A 21,676-nucleotide genomic window follows, 5' to 3' on the forward strand; every position below is an offset into this window, starting at 1 on the left:
AATCAAGTCCATATATCAAAAGTTCATTACTGAAGTGAAGTGATTCCTTAATGGTGAATATAATTAATTATCATGAATAAAGGTGCACAGTGAAAAGTGCTATGTGCTGTGATGATGAATCTTCAACTTTATCCCTGGTGACAATTCTTGTGCTCCTCTGTGAAAGGTAGAAAGAATTCACACTCACCAGATTGTGTGGGCCCTATACCGTATGTCATACTACAGTAGGACCATCAAGGCTTTGTGACCCCCAGGGTCTGGATAAGTTCCCTCCAGATGGACATCTTCTCCTCTCAGAACGCTCCTCTTGCCAGCAACTTTCAGTCAGGGGTGTTTAAGAGAAAAAAGAAGACTCTGGATAGTGTAATATAGTTTCCAATTGTAACGCTCCTGCGTTTTTATATGGTGTGGATTTTCAGCTGCAGAAATAGTTCCACGTCAGTAGCCATGTAAGAGATATGCTGAGATACCATTCCCAACCTCAATGACTCATCATGTGTGGAAGGTCTTATTTCAGCCAGTAAATACACACAATTAGCAAGCTGGTTCTTAGAGTGACTTTATGCATGTGGTAACACAATGATGAAGGTTGAGGGATAGGTTGAGTGGAGGTGGTAGGTGATAGACACTTGAAGGTGAGACAGTAGCAGATGGATGCAGGAAGGTTTAGCAATGTTGTATGATAGCAGATGATAGAATAGCAGGTGGACATACAAAAGAGATCAACCCAGTGCAGAAAAGTAGCAGTAGTCTCAAGAGCTAGCAATCTAGTTTATGCAGATGTGATAAACAGTCTCTACTATGCAGAGCTAGATAGTGTAAGCTTAGTATAAGTTTATAGAGAATTCCCCTGCGGGGTACTTAGCACTATTAGCGATACAGCCGAAGGGTGGTTCAGGAGAGGCGGATGATCCAGTAGCGGGATACAGGGATCAGCGCAGCGAGGTTCCGTCAGCGAAGTAAGCTTGCAAGCATGGAAGCTTCAAGCAAGGTTAGCATCCAGATAAGGGTGTTTGAACGAACACATGTGAGTGAGAACCGACGCCTTAAATAGCCATCTAGTCCGGCGCTGAGTGATGACAGCTCCAGTCTTAAAGGTGTATGCGCACCTTTCCAAAAGTAAATGGTAGGGCGCATACACTTGTGGAAAGTGTAATTTAGGGTACCAAAGGTACCGGAACATTACAATACCCCCCCCCCCCCTTAAGGCCTGCTCCTGAAGGCCTCTGGAGCTGGTTTGTCTGGGTATCTCGCATGAAAATTGTGGATTAATCTAGGGGCATGTATGTCAGAGGTGTTTAGCCAGGTGTCGTCTTGGGGCCCATAGTTCTTCCATCTAACCAAGTACTGAAGTCTTCTTCTGTAGATACGAGAATCCAGAATCTCTTTTATCTCGTATTCTTCTCCACATTCAACTTGTACAGGAGGGGGAGGTGGAATATTAGGCCTTATTCCTTGGTCCGGAACATGGGGTTTTAGTAGCGACACATGGAAAATGGGATGGATTTTTAGGTCCATTGGCAATGTAAGCTGCACTGCAGCTTTTCCGATAAGTTTCTTGATTGGGAAAGGTCCCAAGAACAGAGGTCCAAGCTTTTTGCTAGGGATCTTCAGTCTCAAGTTTTTTGTTGAGAGCCAAACGAGGTCCCCGATAGTATACTGTGGAGAAGGTCTTCTACGAAGATCATAGTACTTCTTTTGTTGACTGTGAGCGTGTGCAATGGTAGTATTTAGTAAACCCAGAGAATCCTTTATTTGGGAAAGATAGTCTGAGGCTACTGGGTTATTTGAAGGAAGGATGCGTGGAGGGAGAATAGAGGGATGGAACCCATAGTTCAAGTAGAACGGACTCTGCTTGGTTGTACTGTGAGTTGCGTTGTTGTAGGCAAATTCTGCCAGGGGGAGAAGATCCAACCAATCATCCTGTTGGTAAGAAGTGTAACAACGTAAATACTGCTCGATGCATTGGTTGACTCTTTCAGTCTGTCCGTTGGTCTGCGGATGGTAAGGAGAAGTGAGCTTCCGCTCAATCCGTAGTATGTGACATAGTTCTTGCCAGAATTTAGAAATAAATTGGGATCCACGGTCAGACAAAAGAGTTTTTGGGATACCATGTAATCTGAAGACATGTTTCATCAGGAGTTCTGCCGTATGTTTGGACGAAGGTAGTCTGCGAAGAGCAAAGAAATGTGCCATCTTTGTCAGATGGTCCACTGACACCAAGATGGTATTAAATCCTTTGGAAGGAGGCAATTCTACGATGAAGTCCAATGACAGAACCTCCCATGGAGTTTGGGGTATTGGTAGACTGCATAGTAGACCGGATGGTCTCGTAGTGTCAATTTTGGACCTGGCACAGACATTGCATGAAGAGACGAATTTTTGTATAGATGTTTTCATGTCAGGCCACCAGAATTGCCGAGAAATCAAATAGAAAGTCTTTGTCATACCCATATGTCCTGCCATAGGCACATCATGCGATAATTCCAAGATCTTGGTGCGTAGGGTAGGTGGTATGTAAAGTTTGTCGTTGTAGTAGAGGAAGCCTTCTGCATCGGTAGTTAGTTGTGGTGGGGGTGAATCCAACCTTATACCATGCAGAACCTCTTCCTTCAAGGAACGGACAACTCCAATAATGCGTTTGTGAGGTATTATAGGAACGGAAGGAATTTCAAAGTAGTTTTCTTCAGTTAGTCGTGATAGTGCATCCGCCTTTTTGTTCTTATCTGCAGGTGTGTAGGTCACTAGGAAGTTAAACCTTAGAAAGAATAGTGACCATCGTACCTGTCGATGCGAGAGAGTTTTGCTAGTCTGAAGATATTGGAGGCTTTTATGGTCGGTGTATATAATTATTGGTAATTGGGTGCCTTCGAGTAAATGTCGCCAATTCTCCAGAGCCAATTTTATAGCAAGCAGTTCCTTCTCACCCACGGGGTAATTTATCTCGGGACTGCTCAGGGATTTAGAAAAAAAGGCGACTGGATGAAGTGGTGAAGTGGGGGTAGGTCGTTGGGAGAGTATTGCTCCTACTGCCAGGTTTGACGCATCTACCTCCAGAATGTATTGGAGGGATGGGTCTGGATGGCGTAATATGGGAGCGGAAGTAAACCTTGACTTTAACAAGTGGAAAGCCTTATTTGCTTCTTCTGACCATTTAAATGGTATTTTTATGCTAGTGAGCTGTGTGAGGGGTCTCACAATAGCAGAAAAGTTTTTTATGAACTTCCTGTAGAAATTTGAAAATCCCAGGAATCGCTGTAGCGCCTTGCGTGTAGTTGGTGTAGGCCAATCCTGAATGCAGGATATTTTACTCATGTCCATCTCGATTCCTGTTTTGGATATGATGTAGCCTAGAAAGAGTACCTCATCTTTATGGAACAAGCATTTCTTCAGCTTCACATAAAGATTATGTGCAAGCAATCTCGATAATACAAGTCTTATGTGTTCCGACAGGGTCCGTGAATATATAAGTATATCGTCCAGATATACCACAACACAGACATCTAGTAAGTCTTTAAAAATATCGTTTATAAATCGTTGGAAAACTGCAGGGGCATTGCATAGGCCGAATGGCATCACAAGATATTCGAACAATCCGTATCTAGTTCTGAACGCAGTCTTCCACTCGTGTCCATCACGGATTCGAATGAGATTGTATGCTCCTTTCAGGTCTAATTTTGAAAAATAGGTAGCTCCACGCACCTGCTCAATGAGCTCAGGGATAAGCGGTAGAGGATAGCGATCTTTTATTGTGATAGCATTCAATTTCCTGTAGTCGATGATAGGTCTGAGACTTGAATCTTTATTGCGAACAAAAAAGAGTCCTGCTGCTGTGGAAGAAGTGGAAGGTCTAATAAAACCTTTTTCCAAGTTCTCATCCAAATAGGTTTTGAGATGGGCAAGTTCATCCTGTGAAAGAGGATAAACATGACCGAACGGCAATTTGCTATTTGGGAGTAGATCAATGCTACAATCATAGTCTCGATGAGGAGGTAATGCTTGAGCATTTTTCTCAAGAAAAACCTCAGAAAGATCCTGATAACATAGTGGTGCAATCTCATCTGTCACCACAGACAGAATCTTCCCGGAAAACGGGAGGTTACACGTTTCCTCGCAATAACAAGAAGGGAAGGTCAAGGACCGTTTCTTCCAATCTATGGTTGGTTGGTGTGTGTGCAACCAGGGAAGTCCCAACACAATGGGAAAGTGGGGTGATGGTATTAAATCGAAGGTAGAGGTCTCCCTATGAGACTCGTTAATAGTGACTAGAAGTGCTTGTGTCTGATCGGTGATCGGACCAGAGGATAACGGAACACCGGTAATAAGACTTACTGAGACAGGTTTGAGTTTAGAAATAATAGGAATTTTATTTAAAGCAGCAAAACATATATCCATATAATTTCCACAAGATCCTGTGTCAATCATGGCCTTAGTAGTAATCCTGTTCTGGTCCCACTGTAATGTCAAAAAAACAGAAATGTAGGGGTTAGTGAATGAAGTTGTCAATCCTCCTAGAGAGACATGTGAACACTCACCCTTCTTTTTGTTTACTAGGGGACAGACGTTTATCTTGTGATCCGGGGATGCACAGTACAAGCAGAGATTTTCATTTCGTCTTTTGGCTTTTTCCATAGTTGATAGCGGTGGGCGTATGGTTCCTACCTCCATAGGAACGGCCAGACTCCGAGAGGAAACGGATAATGGCATTCCCATCTTTTCAGCCTTTCTTTCTCGTAGTCTTCTATCTATGGTAATACTGAGTTGTATTAATGCATCCAGGGTTTTTGGCAGATCCGCTCGGGCGAGCTCGTCCTTAACGGCTTCTGATAGGCCAAGCCTAAATTGGGTTTTCAGAGATGCATCATTCCATTCTGAATCAAGGGTCCATCTCTTGAACTCTGCGACAAAGTCTTCCACAGGCCTCCTTCCTTGTTTCAAGGATCTTAACTGAAGATCAGCAGTACTCTGCCTATTGGGGTCATCATATAGGCTAGTGAGCTCTGCCAGGAACAAGGCATAGGAGTTGAGAAGCTGGTCGTTTTTCTCAAAAAGAGAATCTGCCCAGGCTCGAGGATCGCTTGATAGGTAAGAAATAATAGTACAAACCTTAATGTGATCAGTAAGGTAGGTACGAGGTTTTAGCAAAAAAAGTAACTCACATGCGTTTTTAAATTCGCGAAATTTTTTGCGATCGCCTGTAAATACCAAAGGGGGATTTATCTTGGGTTCAGGGGACTGAGCAGAGGTAAGTTGTGTCAGTCTAATTACCTGCTGCGACAGAGCCTGATTGTCTTCTTTTAATTCAGCAAGTGCGTGTATTAACGCAGATACTTGCTGTTTTAATTGTGTCACCTGAGTGGTTATTTCTGGAACTATTTCTGCTGAATCCATTTTTAGGTTCGTTCAATCTGTAACGCTCCTGCGTTTTTATATGGTGTGGATTTTCAGCTGCAGAAATAGTTCCACGTCAGTAGCCATGTAAGAGATATGCTGAGATACCATTCCCAACCTCAATGACTCATCATGTGTGGAAGGTCTTATTTCAGCCAGTAAATACACACAATTAGCAAGCTGGTTCTTAGAGTGACTTTATGCATGTGGTAACACAATGATGAAGGTTGAGGGATAGGTTGAGTGGAGGTGGTAGGTGATAGACACTTGAAGGTGAGACAGTAGCAGATGGATGCAGGAAGGTTTAGCAATGTTGTATGATAGCAGATGATAGAATAGCAGGTGGACATACAAAAGAGATCAACCCAGTGCAGAAAAGTAGCAGTAGTCTCAAGAGCTAGCAATCTAGTTTATGCAGATGTGATAAACAGTCTCTACTATGCAGAGCTAGATAGTGTAAGCTTAGTATAAGTTTATAGAGAATTCCCCTGCGGGGTACTTAGCACTATTAGCGATACAGCCGAAGGGTGGTTCAGGAGAGGCGGATGATCCAGTAGCGGGATACAGGGATCAGCGCAGCGAGGTTCCGTCAGCGAAGTAAGCTTGCAAGCATGGAAGCTTCAAGCAAGGTTAGCATCCAGATAAGGGTGTTTGAACGAACACATGTGAGTGAGAACCGACGCCTTAAATAGCCATCTAGTCCGGCGCTGAGTGATGACAGCTCCAGTCTTAAAGGTGTATGCGCACCTTTCCAAAAGTAAATGGTAGGGCGCATACACTTGTGGAAAGTGTAATTTAGGGTACCAAAGGTACCGGAACATTACACCAATGGGTTTATTCCATAAGCAAATGAGACAATATTACAGTCCATAAAATCATATACTAAAAGGCAAGTTCCAAATAGAGATTAGGGTAAAAACTGTGAAAAACGCCGTCACTTTGTGTGAGTTACGTAAAGGAGAGCCGCACTTCCAGGTTGCGCTCCACCGGGCTCAAGTGACGTCACGACGTGCGTTTCACCTAACGCGTTTCGTCATTGGCTAGACGTCTTCAGATCTACATCTATTTGGTTACTCTACCTACCTATGTTTGTCATGTGCATTCAATTTCTCCCTGGTCACATTCAACTTTACAATTCTCTGCAGTTGATAAGAGTGTGGGGCCACAATATAATCTGTGATGATTATAGAATGTTGCACAACTGACCAATGAACAATACTCTGACTGGTATCTGATGGAAAGAAAGAAATCTCTCCCTACCTCACACAGGTATCTGGCCCTCTCTACACTGCTATTCACTCACTGGCGCTGCACTGTCTGATATGATGTAAAGAAAGAGATCTCTCCCTACCTCACACACGTTCCTGACCCTCCCTACACTGCAGCAATGTCTCTGCACTGTCTGACAAACTCCAAAAAAAAGACTCTCTCCCTGCCTCAATCGTGTGCCTGTCCCTGTCTCATCACCCGCACAATGACACTACACGCTGCGGCTGCACGAGCAGCCTTTATGCAGTGTGGGGCGTGTACTTGGCCCCTGAGCCATGATTGGCTAAAAGCAGCCTGCCTTTAGTCCAATCATGACAGAGATCATTTGAATGGACAAAGCATGAGGTCAGGGTGCATGCTTTGGCCAATCACATAACGCGCTGCACGTGCGGCGCATGTGCAGTGCATTATAAGAAACTCGAATTTCCTGCGAAGAAGCACATTTGTTTGTCATTCAGCGAACGATCGAACGAGAGATGTTCAAGTCGAACTTACCTTCGATTTGAACTCGAAGCTCATCCCTATCTACCACCATGCCAGATCATAAGTGAAAAATGCTTCCACCAACCTCTACCCTTTCAGACACTGAAAGACCCCATTCTCAGTTCACACAAGTGCTGCACACTTTAAAGCTACATTCACATGGGTGGCTGCTGGCAAGATTCAGTGAATTGTTGCTGGCGACATTAAAGGCTCATGCACACACATTTTTAACTCTGCTTTTAGGGGCATCTGGCATTATTTTTTTCTTCCTCTAACCATACATTCACAGCTATGCGGTTTTTAGTGTGTTTTGCAGTTTGCAGAAACCCACTACAAACCATTTACAATGGTTTCCTTTGGAAAGGGTCAGGGACTTTTTTTCCCGCAGCAAATTGAGTTTTGCCTGTAATAGACGATTTAACAGGTAAATGGACTGTGGTGTGTTTCTGCAAAACTGAAAATGCACTACAAAATGCATAGGTGTGAACCAGACTTGCTTCAAAATGTGACATGGACATTTTTTTAAAGCACTCTGAATGCCAATCAAAGCACCTGTTACTAAATAAAATGGTTACCTTACAGTCCTATTTACACATTGTGTTTGCTTTGCTTCAAAAATTGTACACCATGGCACTCTCTTGGTGCTTCAAATTGTCTTCAAAGCCTCCATAGAAGTGTTTGACAAAGCTCACTTACAGCACCTGCAGCTTTTTAGAGGCTATAGGAGTTATTGCAGGTATGAGATATCTCAGGATGCACTAGTAAATCAACAAGCGAACCAAAAGACATCATCAGCAGTCACTTCCAGTTAATGGGTATATATTCTTAGGGGTGTCTGGTGCAGACGTCACATCTGGTGTGCAATGTAGAGCAGCAGGAAGGTGAGCGGGGTCCAGACTGGAGCAGAATAACTAGCAGACAGCACACATGGTGTACATCATGGGAAAGCTATAGTCGAATGTGAACAGGACTGGAGAGTGTGGACTGAGTGGTAGAGGATCAGCAGAGCTTAGGGAACAGAGCAGGAGAAACTAGGAATGTCATAGTGCACGGCATGGGAGCAATATAGTGGCAGGTGAGTGGCGTCCAGTGAGAGAGGACGAACAGTAAACCAGAGGATCAGCAGAGCTGAGGGTTACTACTGAGTGGGGGATCAGCAGAGCTGGGGGTTACTACTGAGCAGGAAATCTGCTGAATAAGGGTTCTAATAAGCTGGGGATCTGCTGAATGTGGATACTGATAAGCTGGCTATCTGCTGAACGAGGTACCAATGAGCTGGAAATCTGCTAAAACAGGATTACTAATGAGCTGGGCATCTGCTGAGTGGGGGTACTACTGAGCTGGGTTTCTACTGGATCCCTAAAACAAATTGAAAATCAACACCCACAGGGCATTTGCCAATCTTCAAAAAAGCATCACCAAAGCATCAAAAACACATCAAAAAGCATGTTAAAGTGATAGGCGCTTTATGTGTCTTAAAGTCAAAGCGTAGTGTAAATGAGCCCCTGCATTATCCAAAAATAGTTTATACTGGGTGCAGCTTTGAAGTCATGCTACTTTAGCACTATTTCAAAGCCGCCAATCAGAGCGTCTTCATGTGCGGCTTGCCAACATCTGTTCGACTTCATACGCAGGTGTCAATGCAAGTTGCACATCATATCGCACAAAAATAGTGCGGGAAACTTTTTCCAAGTTACTGCGACTCACGTTGCACCAATCTAAACGGTTCCATAGAGGCAAATAGGGTGAGACTTTGATCTGTCAAGTCGCATGACAAGCCGCACCCGGTGTGAACAGGGGCTAAAGCTTATAAGCGTAACTCCACTTTTGTTGAGAAAAAAAAATTCCCCTCTGGGTGATTTATGTACATTACAAGGACTTTAACAAACTTTGTTGCAGATTCCTACCTTTTGTTATTCTGAAGAAATCGTTTTTTGTTCCTCTGTCTTGAGTGGGTCAAATGGGAGGGGTTTCATAATTATCTATCAGCTGTGCTGCGGCAGAGCTCTAATGAGGAAACCTGCTGGGCCTGCATCCCTTTAGACATGTTCCTATTGGGAGTATCTCACCAAAAATTACAATTTTGTTGCAGGGGATGCCAGAAATCTGACTTGCATCTTAGGCAGACTTCTGGGAAAATTGGTGAGCCAATCACACAAGCAGGAAATTATGTTTCTGGGGTGTGGTCAGTACACATTCTGTGTACAGAACAGCTCCTGGTAGCCATATTGCATTGCATTTTCAGAAAATTACAGCACCTGCAGATTGAAAAGGAAAGGTCATTTTTAAAAACATTCAATTACAATGTGATTTGTGTTGTAATTGTATACGCTATATTGTTTTTTCTTTTTTTGCTGATTTTTTTTTCCCCACGAAAGTGGAGTTACCCTTTAACTAAATCCACTGATTTAACAGGTTCAAAAAACATTTACATTACAGCATTTGCTAGTGCTGTAAACCAAACTGTCAAACCATCCAATGGCTGGTGTCCTAACTCATAACATAGGCAGCACCATGGCAGTTGCAGATCAAATAGAGGCCAAGATGGTAGCTTCCTTGGCTGAAAACGATAGGAGGGTTTACTTCCTACTCGTAAGCTGCTGAGCAGTGCGTTTAAGGGCCGGTTCACACCACATGCAGTCCAGTGCATTTTTTTCTGCATCAAAAATGCATGGATAGTAAGTTATATGGTTTCCAATGGCATAGTTCACACCAGTGCCGTCAGTTCCAGAAAAAAAAGAACATGCTACATTTTTCCTGCACGGGACTGTACTGGAACGCTGTAAAATGCATAAAACACACACCGAAACACGTCAAAAACACACACGCAGAAGCGCATCCGGAACCGATCTGAAGTGCATTTTTGTGGTTTGAAGCAGCCCTAAGGGCCGGTTCACACTGGTGCGATGCCAGACATGTGATTCGCACCGCATTGCTGTGCAGATCACGTGATGTCTGTGCAATGCAAATTCAGCGATACAAACTGTATGGCTGAATTTGCATCGCATTCGTACCAAACTCGGCAGGACCCTTTTTTTGTCCGCACCAGAATCAGATCGCATGGGTGTTCACACCAATTGGGTCCAATTCCTGTCCAAATTCACAGTTCGCACTTTGGTCTGGGGGTGTCATTAACTTTATATTGACACCAGCATCGGTTCGCAGAGGGCAGCGTAAACCGCTGGCGATTCAGGTGTGATGCGGGAACCTGCACTGGATTCACAGGGTTTCCCGCATTGCACCAGTGTGAACCTGCCCTTAATGTGCATGATTTGCACACATTCCTGCACCCACATAAGTGTACACCTAGCAGAATAGAGCCTCCAAGCGACCCTAGACAAAAAAGCATGGTAGACACAATGAGATTATTGGACGAATGATCGCCCTTTTTTTTTTTATTTCTGCATACTAGTCTCATATAGAAAATGAAGAGGTTACTAAAGTCCTGAAAATTCTCGTACGACAGAATAAAAATTCAGAAGTGTATAATGTATTGCAGTGTATTTGTAAAAATGTTTGCGTTTTTTCCCCAACCGATGAACGCTTGCGATCGACTCTCGAAAGCTGTGTACTAACGATCAGATTAGCGTACGATCGCTTTGAAAACGGTATTTGTTATACGATTTTCTGATCGTGTGTATGGGTCTATACAGTTTGCCTCCAGGGTCAGTCAGTATTTCAACAGCATTTCCGGCTGCAGCTAATTGGCTACTTTGTCTATGACCATCGCACTGCTATGTCCAAAGCACACCTTCCAACTTTTTGAGATAGGAACCAGGGTCACCTATTAGCAAAAGCATGTAGGCATAGGACACACCTTCTGCCACGCCCACTTAACCACTTACTACCCGCCCGCTGTCAAATGTTGGCGGAGCGGTGTAGCTATTATCCTGGGACACCATCATATGACGGCGCACCAGAACAGCCTCTCTCGTGCGCCCCCGGGGGTGCCCCGGAGCGGCGATCGTGACCGCGCCATGTTGCTAGGACACGGCACGATCCCGGTAAAGAGTCAATGACATGACTCTTTACCCGTGTGATCGGCTGTGTCCAATCACAGCCGGTCACATGTAAATGAGGAAGTGCCGTTATTCGGCTCTCCTTGCCTCACACTGTCAGTGTGTGAGGCGAGGAGAGCCGATCAGCAGCTCCTCCTCAAAGGAGAGACAAATACATGTAAGCAGGGCACTGATCATCAGTGCCCTGATTACACAGAATGTAAAAAAAGTGCCAATTCCTGCCCAGCATCAGTGCCCTCAGTGCCCACAATCAGTGCCCAAAATCAGTGCCCAAGATCAGTGCCCATAGTGCTGTCAGTCAGTGCCCATCATTGCCTGCTAATCTAGGCACTGATGGGCACTTACTGGCAGCACTATGGGCACTGATTGTGGGCACTGATGGTGCTGTCCATCAGTGCCGCCCATCAGTGCTCATCAGTGCCACCCGTCAGTGCTCATCAGTGCCACCCGTCAGTGCCGCCTCTCAGTGCCCATTAGTGCCACCTCCTAGTGCCCATCAGTGCCACCTCTCATTGCCCATCAGTGCCACCTATCAGTGCTCATCAGTGCCGCCTATCAGTGCGACCTATCAGTGCCCATCAGTGCGGCATATTAGTATCTCCTCATCAGTGCCACCTCATCAGTTCCCATAAGTGCCACCTCATTAGTGCCCATAAGTGCCACCTCATCAGTGCCCATCAGTGCACCCTATCAGTGCTGCCTCATCAGCGCACATCAGTGAAGGAGAAAAATGCATTTATTTTCAAAATTTACTCACAGAAAATAAGATAAACTTTTTTTTTTTTCAAAATTTTCTCTTTTTTCTTTTTTTTGTAAGAAATAAAAAACCCAGAGATGATTAAATACCACCAAAAGAAAGCTCTATTTGTGTGAAAAAAAAATGATAAAAATTTCATATGGGTACAGTGTAGCATGACCGCACAATTGTCATTCAAAGTGTGAGAGCACTGAAAGCTGAAAATTGGCCTGGGCAGGAAGGGGGTGAAAACGGAAAATTTATATCAAATACTTACCGTAATTTTCCTTTCCTGATGGACTCCATGGCAGCATACGTTTGGGTAGTCCCGCCTCCACTCCTACCCTATAGGACCCCACTCCCATAAATCTTTGCTCCCTTTCAGCATCCGTGTTCTGTAACTAGCCTACTCAGGAACTGGGAGGGGACTCCTGCTGCCATGGAGTCCATCAGGAAAGGAAAATTACGGTAAGTATTTGATATAAATTTTCCGTTTTCCTGACAGACTCCATGGCAGCATACGTTTGGGAAATAACTCGCCAAAACACAATTGGGTGGGCAGATGCTGACAATTTTAATTAACACCTGCAACAGATAACACTTGAGTACCAAAACCAACAGAAGAAAGAGCCGCCGGCTCAACACAATAATGTGACATAAATGTGTGAATGGACGACCAAGACGCTGCTCTGCAGACCACATCCGGAGCGACGTGTCTTGAAGCTGCCCATGAAGTAGCGACACCACGCGTAGAATGTGCAGTCACCGCTTTTGGAGGAACCAAGCCCTTCTCTCTATAAGCCCACTGAATCGCCTCTACTATCCAGGAGGCAACTGATCTTGAAGAGGCACGCATACCTTTGTTCTTCCCAGACAATAGGATAAAGAGATAATCTGTCTTCCGGAAAGAGGCTGTAGCTTCCAAGTACTGTCTGAGCGTGTTGCCCACATCCAGAGGATGGACTTCCGGAGGTTCGGCCGATGAATTGAAAGTCGGGAGAACAATTTCTTGGTTCTCATGGAAAACCGACGTGACTTTAGGCCTTGCTCCCAGCATTGGAATGAGGACAACTCTGTCCGGGAAAAAGGTCAGAAAGGGTTCTTTACTTCCCAGACTTTGGATCTCTGACACCCTTTTTGCAGATGTGATGGCCACCAGAAAGACCGTCTTGAGGGTGAGATGTTTTATAGATATAGGATCTTCAAGACTTGAGCCAACTGAGGATAAGAAATCCAGGACCAAAGGCATGTCCCACTTGGGGAATCTCAACTTTTTCTGTGGCCTTAGCCTTACTGCCCCTTTGAAGAATTGCCTGATCAAAGGATGTGTAGCCCAGGAAATGCCTGTGAAAGCGGATATGGCTGAGACTTGGACTCGTAAGGCGCTCACTGAAAGAGGTAATTCCAAACCTGACTGGAGAAAAGATAGAATATTCTGCACGGAAGGAGATGACCAGGACTTTCCTTTGGACTCTAGGAAAGAAGTAAACCTAGCCCAAATCCTTTCATAGGTCTTATTCGTGCTTTGTCTTCTAGCACTCAAAAGCGTTGGTATGGCTACTTCCGGACATCCTAACGCTTCCAGCCTTCCCCTTTCAAAAACCAGACCCGAAGGTGCAGACGGGCTGGGCATGGGTGAAGGATGGAGCCCTGGGACAGCAGATCCGTCCTGAGAGGAAGAGGGACTGGGTCGCGGTAGCTCAGTTGAAACAGTAGGGGAAACCACGGTCTGTTGGGCCAGAACGGGATTACTGCAACCACTTTGACTAATTCCATCTGTACTCTCCGCAGGAATTGAAAGATGATTGGTACTGGGGGAAAGGCATAGGCCTTGTGAAACCTCCAGCAATCTGTCAGGGCATCCACCCCGAATGCTCTGGGATCTCTGTCCCTCGAGTAAAACTTCTGCAACTTCCTGTTGTTGAAGGAGGCAAATAGATCCACCTCTGGGATGAACTCCAAGGACAGGATCCAGCTGAAGACATCCTCGTGGAGAGACCACTCGTTGTTGCTGAGTTGTGTTCTCGAGAGGAAATCTGCTTGAGTGTTCTGAGCCCCTGGTATGTAAACTGCCGACAGATTGACCAGGTTTTCCTGAGCCCAGGTCATTATTGGCTCTACTTCCCGAAGCAGGGATGCACTGCGAGTTCCACCTTGTTTCCTCACATAGGCTACTGCAGTCGTGTTGTCTAACCTCAGCATGACTGAGGTGCCCCGAATGAGGTGGCTGAAGGCTAGTAGCACTTGAAAGGCCGCTCGTAGTTCCAAGATGTTGGACACTGTCTGGCGAGACCGAAAGTCCCATTTCCCTTGTGCCATCTCTGTTCCGCAATGACCGCCCCATCCGGTGTTGCTGGCGTCTGATGTCACTATCACCCAAGATATGGGGGTTATGGAGTGACAATTGCTCAAATTCTTCAGTTGTAGCCACCACGGAAGCCAACTCTTCATTGTTGTGGTTATCACAATTCGTTGGGAATTGCTGACTCCGTTCCACTGCTGAAGGAAACCCCTCTGAAAAGGTCTCATCCTCCAGAGAGCCCACTTCACCATAGGGGCTGCCGACACCATGGTGCCAATTACCCTTAGGCATTGTTTTGCTGTGAGACGGGATGCTGACAAAGCTAGAGACACTCTGTCCCTGATTACCGGAATCTTTTCTTCTGGCAGAGAGATGGTACTGTTCTTGGTGTTGAACAGCGCACCCAAAAAGACCAGGGACTGAGTGGGAATCAGATGGCTCTTCTCCCTGTTCAGGATCCAGCCAAACCTCTCTAGAGACGAGATGACCAGAGCTAGATGTTCCAGGATGACAGACTTGTCTTGGGCCAGAAGAAGGAGGTCGTCCAGGTAGTGATAAAGACGGACCTCTCTCAGTCTTATCAAGGCTACCACCGCTAATAAGACCTTCGAAAAGGTACGAGGCGACGTGGAAAGCCCGAAGGGGAGACATACAAATTGTAGATGACGCTGGCCGACCGAGAATCTCAGATATCGTTGAAACTCTGTTGACACTGGTACGTGGAAGTATGCATCCTTCAGGTCTACCGAGACCATCCAATCTCCTGGTTGAATGGCTTGCTGAATGGAGAATAGAGTCTCCATCTTGAATTTTTCGCCTTTGATGAAGCGATTCAGATGCGTCAGATCTATCACTGGTCTCCAGGCGCCGCTCTTCTTGCGCACCATGAACAGAGGAGAGTACACTCCGAGTCTTCTTTCGGACTCTGGCACTGGAACCACTGCTCCTTGAGTGACTAGCGAGTCTACGTAGGACAAGAGAATCTCTCTTTTGTCGCCTGACCGAGGAAGGGAGGTAGGAAAAAATCTGTCTCCGGGAATACTGGTGAAGGTCCAAGAATGACCTGCAGAGACCGTGTTGACGACCCAAGTATCCCGGATTGAGGCCGCCCAGACCCGCCGAAAGTGAAGGAGACGACCTCCCACCCGACCGGCCTGAGCGGGCCCAATCTCAAAAGGACTTTGTCGTGTCTCTATCCCCAGACGTATTGGTCTTGGGGCCTTTCCGAAAGGAAGACTGCCTGGATTTCCAGTTTCTTCCAAACTCCCTCCCTGGCCTATAACTGCGTGCCTCCCTGGCACGATCAGAATTTTGTCTTCTAAGAGGTGGCCTCTTTTGACCCAGAAGACGCCTATCCTGGGGGAGAAAGCCCGACTTACCGCCAGTAGCCTTGGAAATGGCGCTATCTAACTTATTCCCAAAGAGGGACGAACCCTCAAAGGGAATACGGTACCACACCTGCTTAGAAGCAGGATCAGCCAACCAAGGGCGCAACCAAAGTGCACGCTTCGCCGTAACGGATGATAGCATTCCCCGGGCTAACAGGCGAATAACATCAATAGACGCCTCCCCCAGAAAAGCTGAGGCCAGTTTCAACTCCTGGATAGGAGAATTCTTAGCTGCATCCTCGGAGAAGCTTCTGAGGGAATCATCCACGTTGTCCACCCACACTTCCATGGCTTTGGACAGAGAAGCCAGGGCCAAAACTGGTTTACAGGCAGCACCCACCGAAAGATAGACACGCTTCAAATCCGTGTCGATTTTCCTGTCAAGCGGGTCTTTGAAGGAAACAGTATCCTCAAGAGGTAAAGTTACATGCTTCACTAGTCTCATGACAGCCGCATCTACCAGAGGAGGAGTTTCCAGATGTCTGACTTCCTCTTCCTTGAATGGATAGAGCTTGGCCAATTTTGAGATCATAGAATTCTTTTTCTCCACCTTACTCCATTCTTCCGTTATAATTTCTCCTAATTCAGGAATAAACGGGAAATTCAGCCGCTCCTTGCTCAGCTGTTTAAAGAGTTTCCTCTGCTTTGGAGCCGAGACTACTGGATCTTCCCAGTTTAAAGTTTCTCTGACGGCCTTTACTAAAGGTGGAACCAAATTGAAAGAGAATCCTAAACTTGGTTCATCCTGATCCGAATCGCTATCAGACTCGAATACCGAGGGATGGCTAGGTTCAGAGGATTCGAGGGCTCTTCCGCTAGTGGTCTCTCTAACTGGAGATACCGATGGCTCTGGCGCTGGAGATTGACGTCTATTAAAATCAGCCAGCGAATTCTTGACTATGCGTTTGACCATAGACTCAAGTTGTTGGTCAGATCTTCCCCTTTCATTCGATGCTCGGGAATAACAGGAGTCGCATAGTGATCCACCGTCCAGTAAACGGATACCACAGCCCCAGCACTTAGTCTCGCTGGATTGGCGTGAAGACCTGGGAGGTGACCGGTCTCTACTACGGTATCTGGACTTGGATGAGCCATGTTTGGAGGAGGAGCGGTGATGCTGCGGATTAGCATGGCGATCCTCCCGCGTGCCCTGCGGTTGTTCCGTCCTAGAAGAGGAGCTGCAAAAATAAAACACATAAGGCAATACAGTAATGCGCCCATCCGTACATCCTGCTCCCCCCTTTCATGCAGCCCTGCACTCACCTAAGAGAGGGCTGGTCACAGGGGAGCGGTGACGGGTCCATAAAGCAAGGAACCACTGGAATAAACAATGCACATAAGTATACTAGAAAGGGCTGACATGACGACCTTATAAAGGAAACCCCCAAAAGAAACCCCACATACCTGAGGACTAGAGCGTCAGCTCTTGGGAACAGCTACAGGCTGTGGAGGTCGCTTGGGGATTCAACACTTGCAGCCTGAGATCAGCAGCCTGAAATATAGTCAGTTCCACAGACTGTGGAACTGACAGCTGTTTAAATTTGGCGCCGGCCGTGACGTCACGGTCGCGGCGCACTGCGCATGCGCGAGTATCGGCACTCGCCGCTACTGCGCATGCGCGAACCAGGCCTCGCTCTCAGTCAGTCGGCGCGCATGCGCAGAGCGACCGAGGACGCCGGAGATGGAACGCATAGCGTTCCGCGGTGTCCACAGAGCCTCCCGGACCACCAGGAAGACTGTGAACAAAGCGAGGAGCCGCACACTAGACCACCAGGCAGTCGCTAGACCACCAGGTATGAAAAAATAAAAAAGGGATAAAGAAAACACTTACCCCTCCAGCCGCACTAGACACCAGGGACACCTTAGAGCCATAGACCAGGACAACAATTCCAGCGTTGGGGCAATACAATGAGGCCACCCACCACAGCGGGGTCATCGGCCATGCCATTACCAACCCGCTTTGTCAGGCACTTCTTGGCTCCTCTTCAACTTGCCCATCCCACACCCCACAGCAGCAAGGGCTTATTGGGAAAACAGGTCCTGCCGACTCCAAACGACCCTGCGTCATATAAAACGACCATATTCGTAGGGATTCAGCACCAAACAGGTGCATGGAGGAGGACAAAAAAAGAACACGGATGCTGAAAGGGAGCAAAGATTTATGGGAGTTGGGTCCTATAGGGTAGGAGTGGAGGCGGGACTACCCAAACGTATGCTGCCATGGAGTCTGTCAGGAAAGTGCCCTGTAGGCAAGTGGTTAAAGGAGAATTATACAAAAAAATGATTAGTAAAATCCACGTGTTTTTTTTTGGTTTTGTTTTATCACTACTATTTCTCATTATTGGCTTTGATGTTTACAAATGCAGCAATTTAGAAATTGGATGAAAGTTTTAACACTGGGAAACACTTTATAAAAAAAATAAATACAATATTTATATACAGCTTATATAGATCAGACCAAAATCAGGGACAAACGAGGAGCAAAGAAGGACAGGGGGACTTTGTTCCAAATCAGGGACAGTTGGGAGCTATGGTCCAAAAAAAAACGCAGCAAACTACCAGCCCTGGCTGGCCGACCACATGAATGTAGCTTTGCCCAGGTTCGCTCCAGCCTGCACTCATAAACCATATGCCTTTACCTCATCCGGCCACTGGGAGCGCTGTGTCTTTTCTCCCACCTCCTGCAGGTTTTGGACTCAACGAGTAGCCGTCGCTAGGAGGCTGAACTAGTAGTTTCTAACGTTCTCTGTGGTTGCCAGGGCAACGGGAGAAAACACAAGAGGTGTGCGCGGCATCGTGAAAATTCACAGCATCTAGCTTTAAACGGCGCCCCGGATCCGCTGTACTGAGGAGCCTTTATTACCGGTGTGTGGACCTCACGTGAGAGCTGTTATGTATATACATGTCTGCAGTGGATTATCACAGCAGGTTATAAGTCCTCATTACACCACTGTGTACGCTGACTTTTCTTTGTGTGCTCCTGTCACTTTCCTAATGCTGTAAATGTAAACAATGCATTTAAAGCTGACTTCCACCCACGTTTTATTCTTTTCACCCCTGCATTCACCACTACTGCACAATTTAATATTGGGCACTTTTTTTTTTTCCCCAGTGATATTTGTACCTTATTTTCACAGGGCAATGCTCTGCTTCTGCTGTTCCTTGCCGCGGCGAGGTACATCATTTCCGTCCAGTGGCTGCACATTGGCTCCTGGGATATAAGTTACATCAATCCCAGGAGTCAATGGGCATCCTCCGCCTACAGCATTGCGGTTTTCGTGTGCCGTGCTTTCTACGATATGCACAAGCGTCGTATCCTGGAGGACGCAACGAGGGGGCTTCAGATGCCCACACTCAAGATTGGAGCGGGCTCACAGGGAAGAGCAAAGTATGTTTTTTAACAAGAAAAAGACTTCTAAAACATACATTTATTACTCATACCGATATATATATATATATATATATATATATAATGTGTGTGTGTGTATATATATGCATAGAGGCGACCATCACATGGGTGTGTTTTTTTTTTTTAAACAGCTGGAACTCCGCTTTAAAAGTTGAGAACTTTACCCTTAACAACTTGCTTCTTGCTGGAGGCTGCCATTTTTCTGAAGTCCGGAGCCCCCAAACAGAAGTAAATCATAAAGCAGAACTAAACCCATCGATTTAACGGTTTCAAAAAACCGTTATTACATTCCTGGAATGCCGGTGTTCTATCAGAAAACCCTACCCCGTCAGATTTCCCTACCTACGTCATTTCCGGTGCCGGTTCGTCATGCACCAGCTGTAGCTGTGTCACGCGTCCTACTGCGCATGCGCGGAATAGGTAGGGAATTTTGATAACATCGTAAGGGGGTGAGGCAAAAGTCCTACTGCGCATAAGCACCAACGGATCGGGCAGCGGCATCTCTTATAACAAACATACATCCGATCTCCAGGGCACACACTGCGCCAAGCCGACAATGGGACAATCCTATTCCTTACCCACACACGCACGCCCACTGTCTCATTGTCGGGTCGGCACAGTGTGGGGCATGGGGATCGGATGGATGTTTGTTATAAGAGATCCCGACCCGTTGGTGCGCATGCACACTAGGACTTTTGCCTGACCCCTTACGATGTTATCAAAATTCCCTACCTATTCTGCGCATGCCCAATATGACGTGTGACGCGGCTACAAGCTGCTGCATGACGAATCCACAGCTGATCTAAATGAAATGACGTAGGTAGGGAAATCTGACGGGGTAGGGAAATCTGATAGAACACCGGGATTGCTAACTGTCACATTTGCTTGTGTCCTCTACCAAACTGTCACACCATCAAATGTCTGGTGTCAGAACTGATCACATGGGCAGCACCATGGCAGTTTCAGCTTCCTTGGCTGTAAAGGATAGGGGGATTTCATTCTGCTTTAAGGCTGTCAGCAGATCTGCCTCTACAAACTCAGCAGAGCCTAAAATGGAGAGGAACTGAGCATGTGCAGAACAGGGGGTGAGACAGGATATTACTGGATTTTTAACAGTATAGAAACCTATTTTTATTGTTTTACATAGCTATAACTACAAAAAGGGGCCAGCCTAAAGTCATCTAGCTTTACTTCATTTTCTGATTAAAGTTCCACTTTAGGCTACATTCACACCTGAGCGTTTTTTACCGCAATTTACAGGTGTTTTTTGTGCAGGCGTTTTTAGATTGAATAGAGACCAATGGAAAACGCCTGTAATCTGCCCAAAAAGAAGCTCATGTACTTTTTTGAGCGTTGGGCGTTTTGCTCACAGCATCAAAACGCTCAGATGTGAACAGGGGCCATTGAAATGAATAGGATTTGTCTTGTTGGGCGTTTTGAGAGCTGATCCTAGAGCAGAAAAACTCCCCAAAAATGCCCCAAAACGCCTACATGTGAACGGAGCCTTAACTAAAAAGCAAAACTTTTTTTTTTTTTTTTTTTTTTTTAGTTTTGGCTAGAGTAGAGGGATTAGAACACCTGTCATTTTTTTTTTAAATGTTTAGTGCATTAAACCACAGCGCAAACAGTAATTGCTATTTTAATGTGTTCATCAATCACACTAATTCATAATCACTACCAGTGCCACAAATGTGCATAAGCTATAATCAAGTAATCCCAAAAAAATTCAAGTGAAAAAAATAAAATAAATAGTCCCAAATATTCAATTTATATTAACACTTTCTTCTTCCAAAGTGCTGATGTGCAAAGAATGGAAATTCTAAAGTGCTGCAGTGCTCCAAATGATTATACAGTGAAACCCTCTACTCACCAGAAGAAATGTGCTCAGGATTCTTCAGTATCCTAGTCCCAAACCACCTGCCCCATTCCCCCCCCCCCCCCCCCCCCCGGGAGCTGACACTGCACCTTGCCAATCAGAGGCAGTGAGACATTTCCTGGTCTGTGCAGAAATGCCTTACTGCCCGTGATTAGCGTTGTGCAGTGACGGCTTCCTGGCGGGATCGGGCAGGTGCATTGACACTAGGATTTTGAACACGCCCGAGCCTATCTCTAGTCACTACTTATACATAGGAGAGATTTCGTATAGTGTAGTACGTTGCTTTTATTGTAAATAAAGGCTAAAATAACACAATGTTCCAGAGAATGAATGCCTTTCAATTACAAATAACAGGGCAGCCGACTAGCTCCAAGAGCTCGCTTGGTTTGCCGCAACCTCACGTGCGACTGTTTGCGCTGTGGTTTAATGCACTAAATAAGGATTATAAAATGAACAGCAGCAACAGGAATATTTTGTAGGTTTAGGTGCAGATAGTGCAGGTTGTTGGTATTTTTTTGTTGTTGTTGTCTGTGCCCCTGTTAGGGCTCCTTCACACGTGAGGTGTGTTTTTACCATACCCTGACTGCCCATCTGAGTGCTAAAACATCACTGCTCATAGCTGTATACATGCCACACCGCAATGCTGTGCAAGACTTAAACAGAATGCCGCTTTCAGCAAAGGCGACTAATGCAGTTCTATAGGGCCACGCCACCACAGCAACCACCTGCAATTTGGTAGTAGGCAAATATAGGGTTAAAGCAAACGATCAGGAGGCAATGTATTGCCACCTAACTGCCTGTCA

The 21,676-nt window shown here is 45.8% G+C and overlaps 1 protein-coding gene across 2 annotated transcripts in view; it reads left to right on the forward strand.

The window, feature by feature from the left end:
* The first annotated feature begins 18,384 nt into the window (after positions 1–18,384).
* Positions 18,385–21,676, forward strand: part of KIF27 (kinesin family member 27) — a 165,539-nt gene continuing 162,247 nt past the window's right edge. The window contains exon 1 of one of the 2 annotated variants that reach the window (XM_082265583.1): positions 18,385–18,516. In XM_082265583.1, the coding sequence (XP_082121709.1) occupies positions 18,491–18,516 (26 nt within the window). In that variant the 5' untranslated portion in view covers positions 18,385–18,490. The remainder of the gene's footprint in view (positions 18,517–21,676) is intronic. The other variant, XM_082265584.1, reaches the window with a different exon arrangement.

This window comes from Pelophylax lessonae, assembly GCF_965119305.1.
Source record: "Pelophylax lessonae genome assembly, chromosome: 1".
NCBI classification, from domain to species: domain Eukaryota; kingdom Metazoa; phylum Chordata; class Amphibia; order Anura; family Ranidae; genus Pelophylax; species Pelophylax lessonae.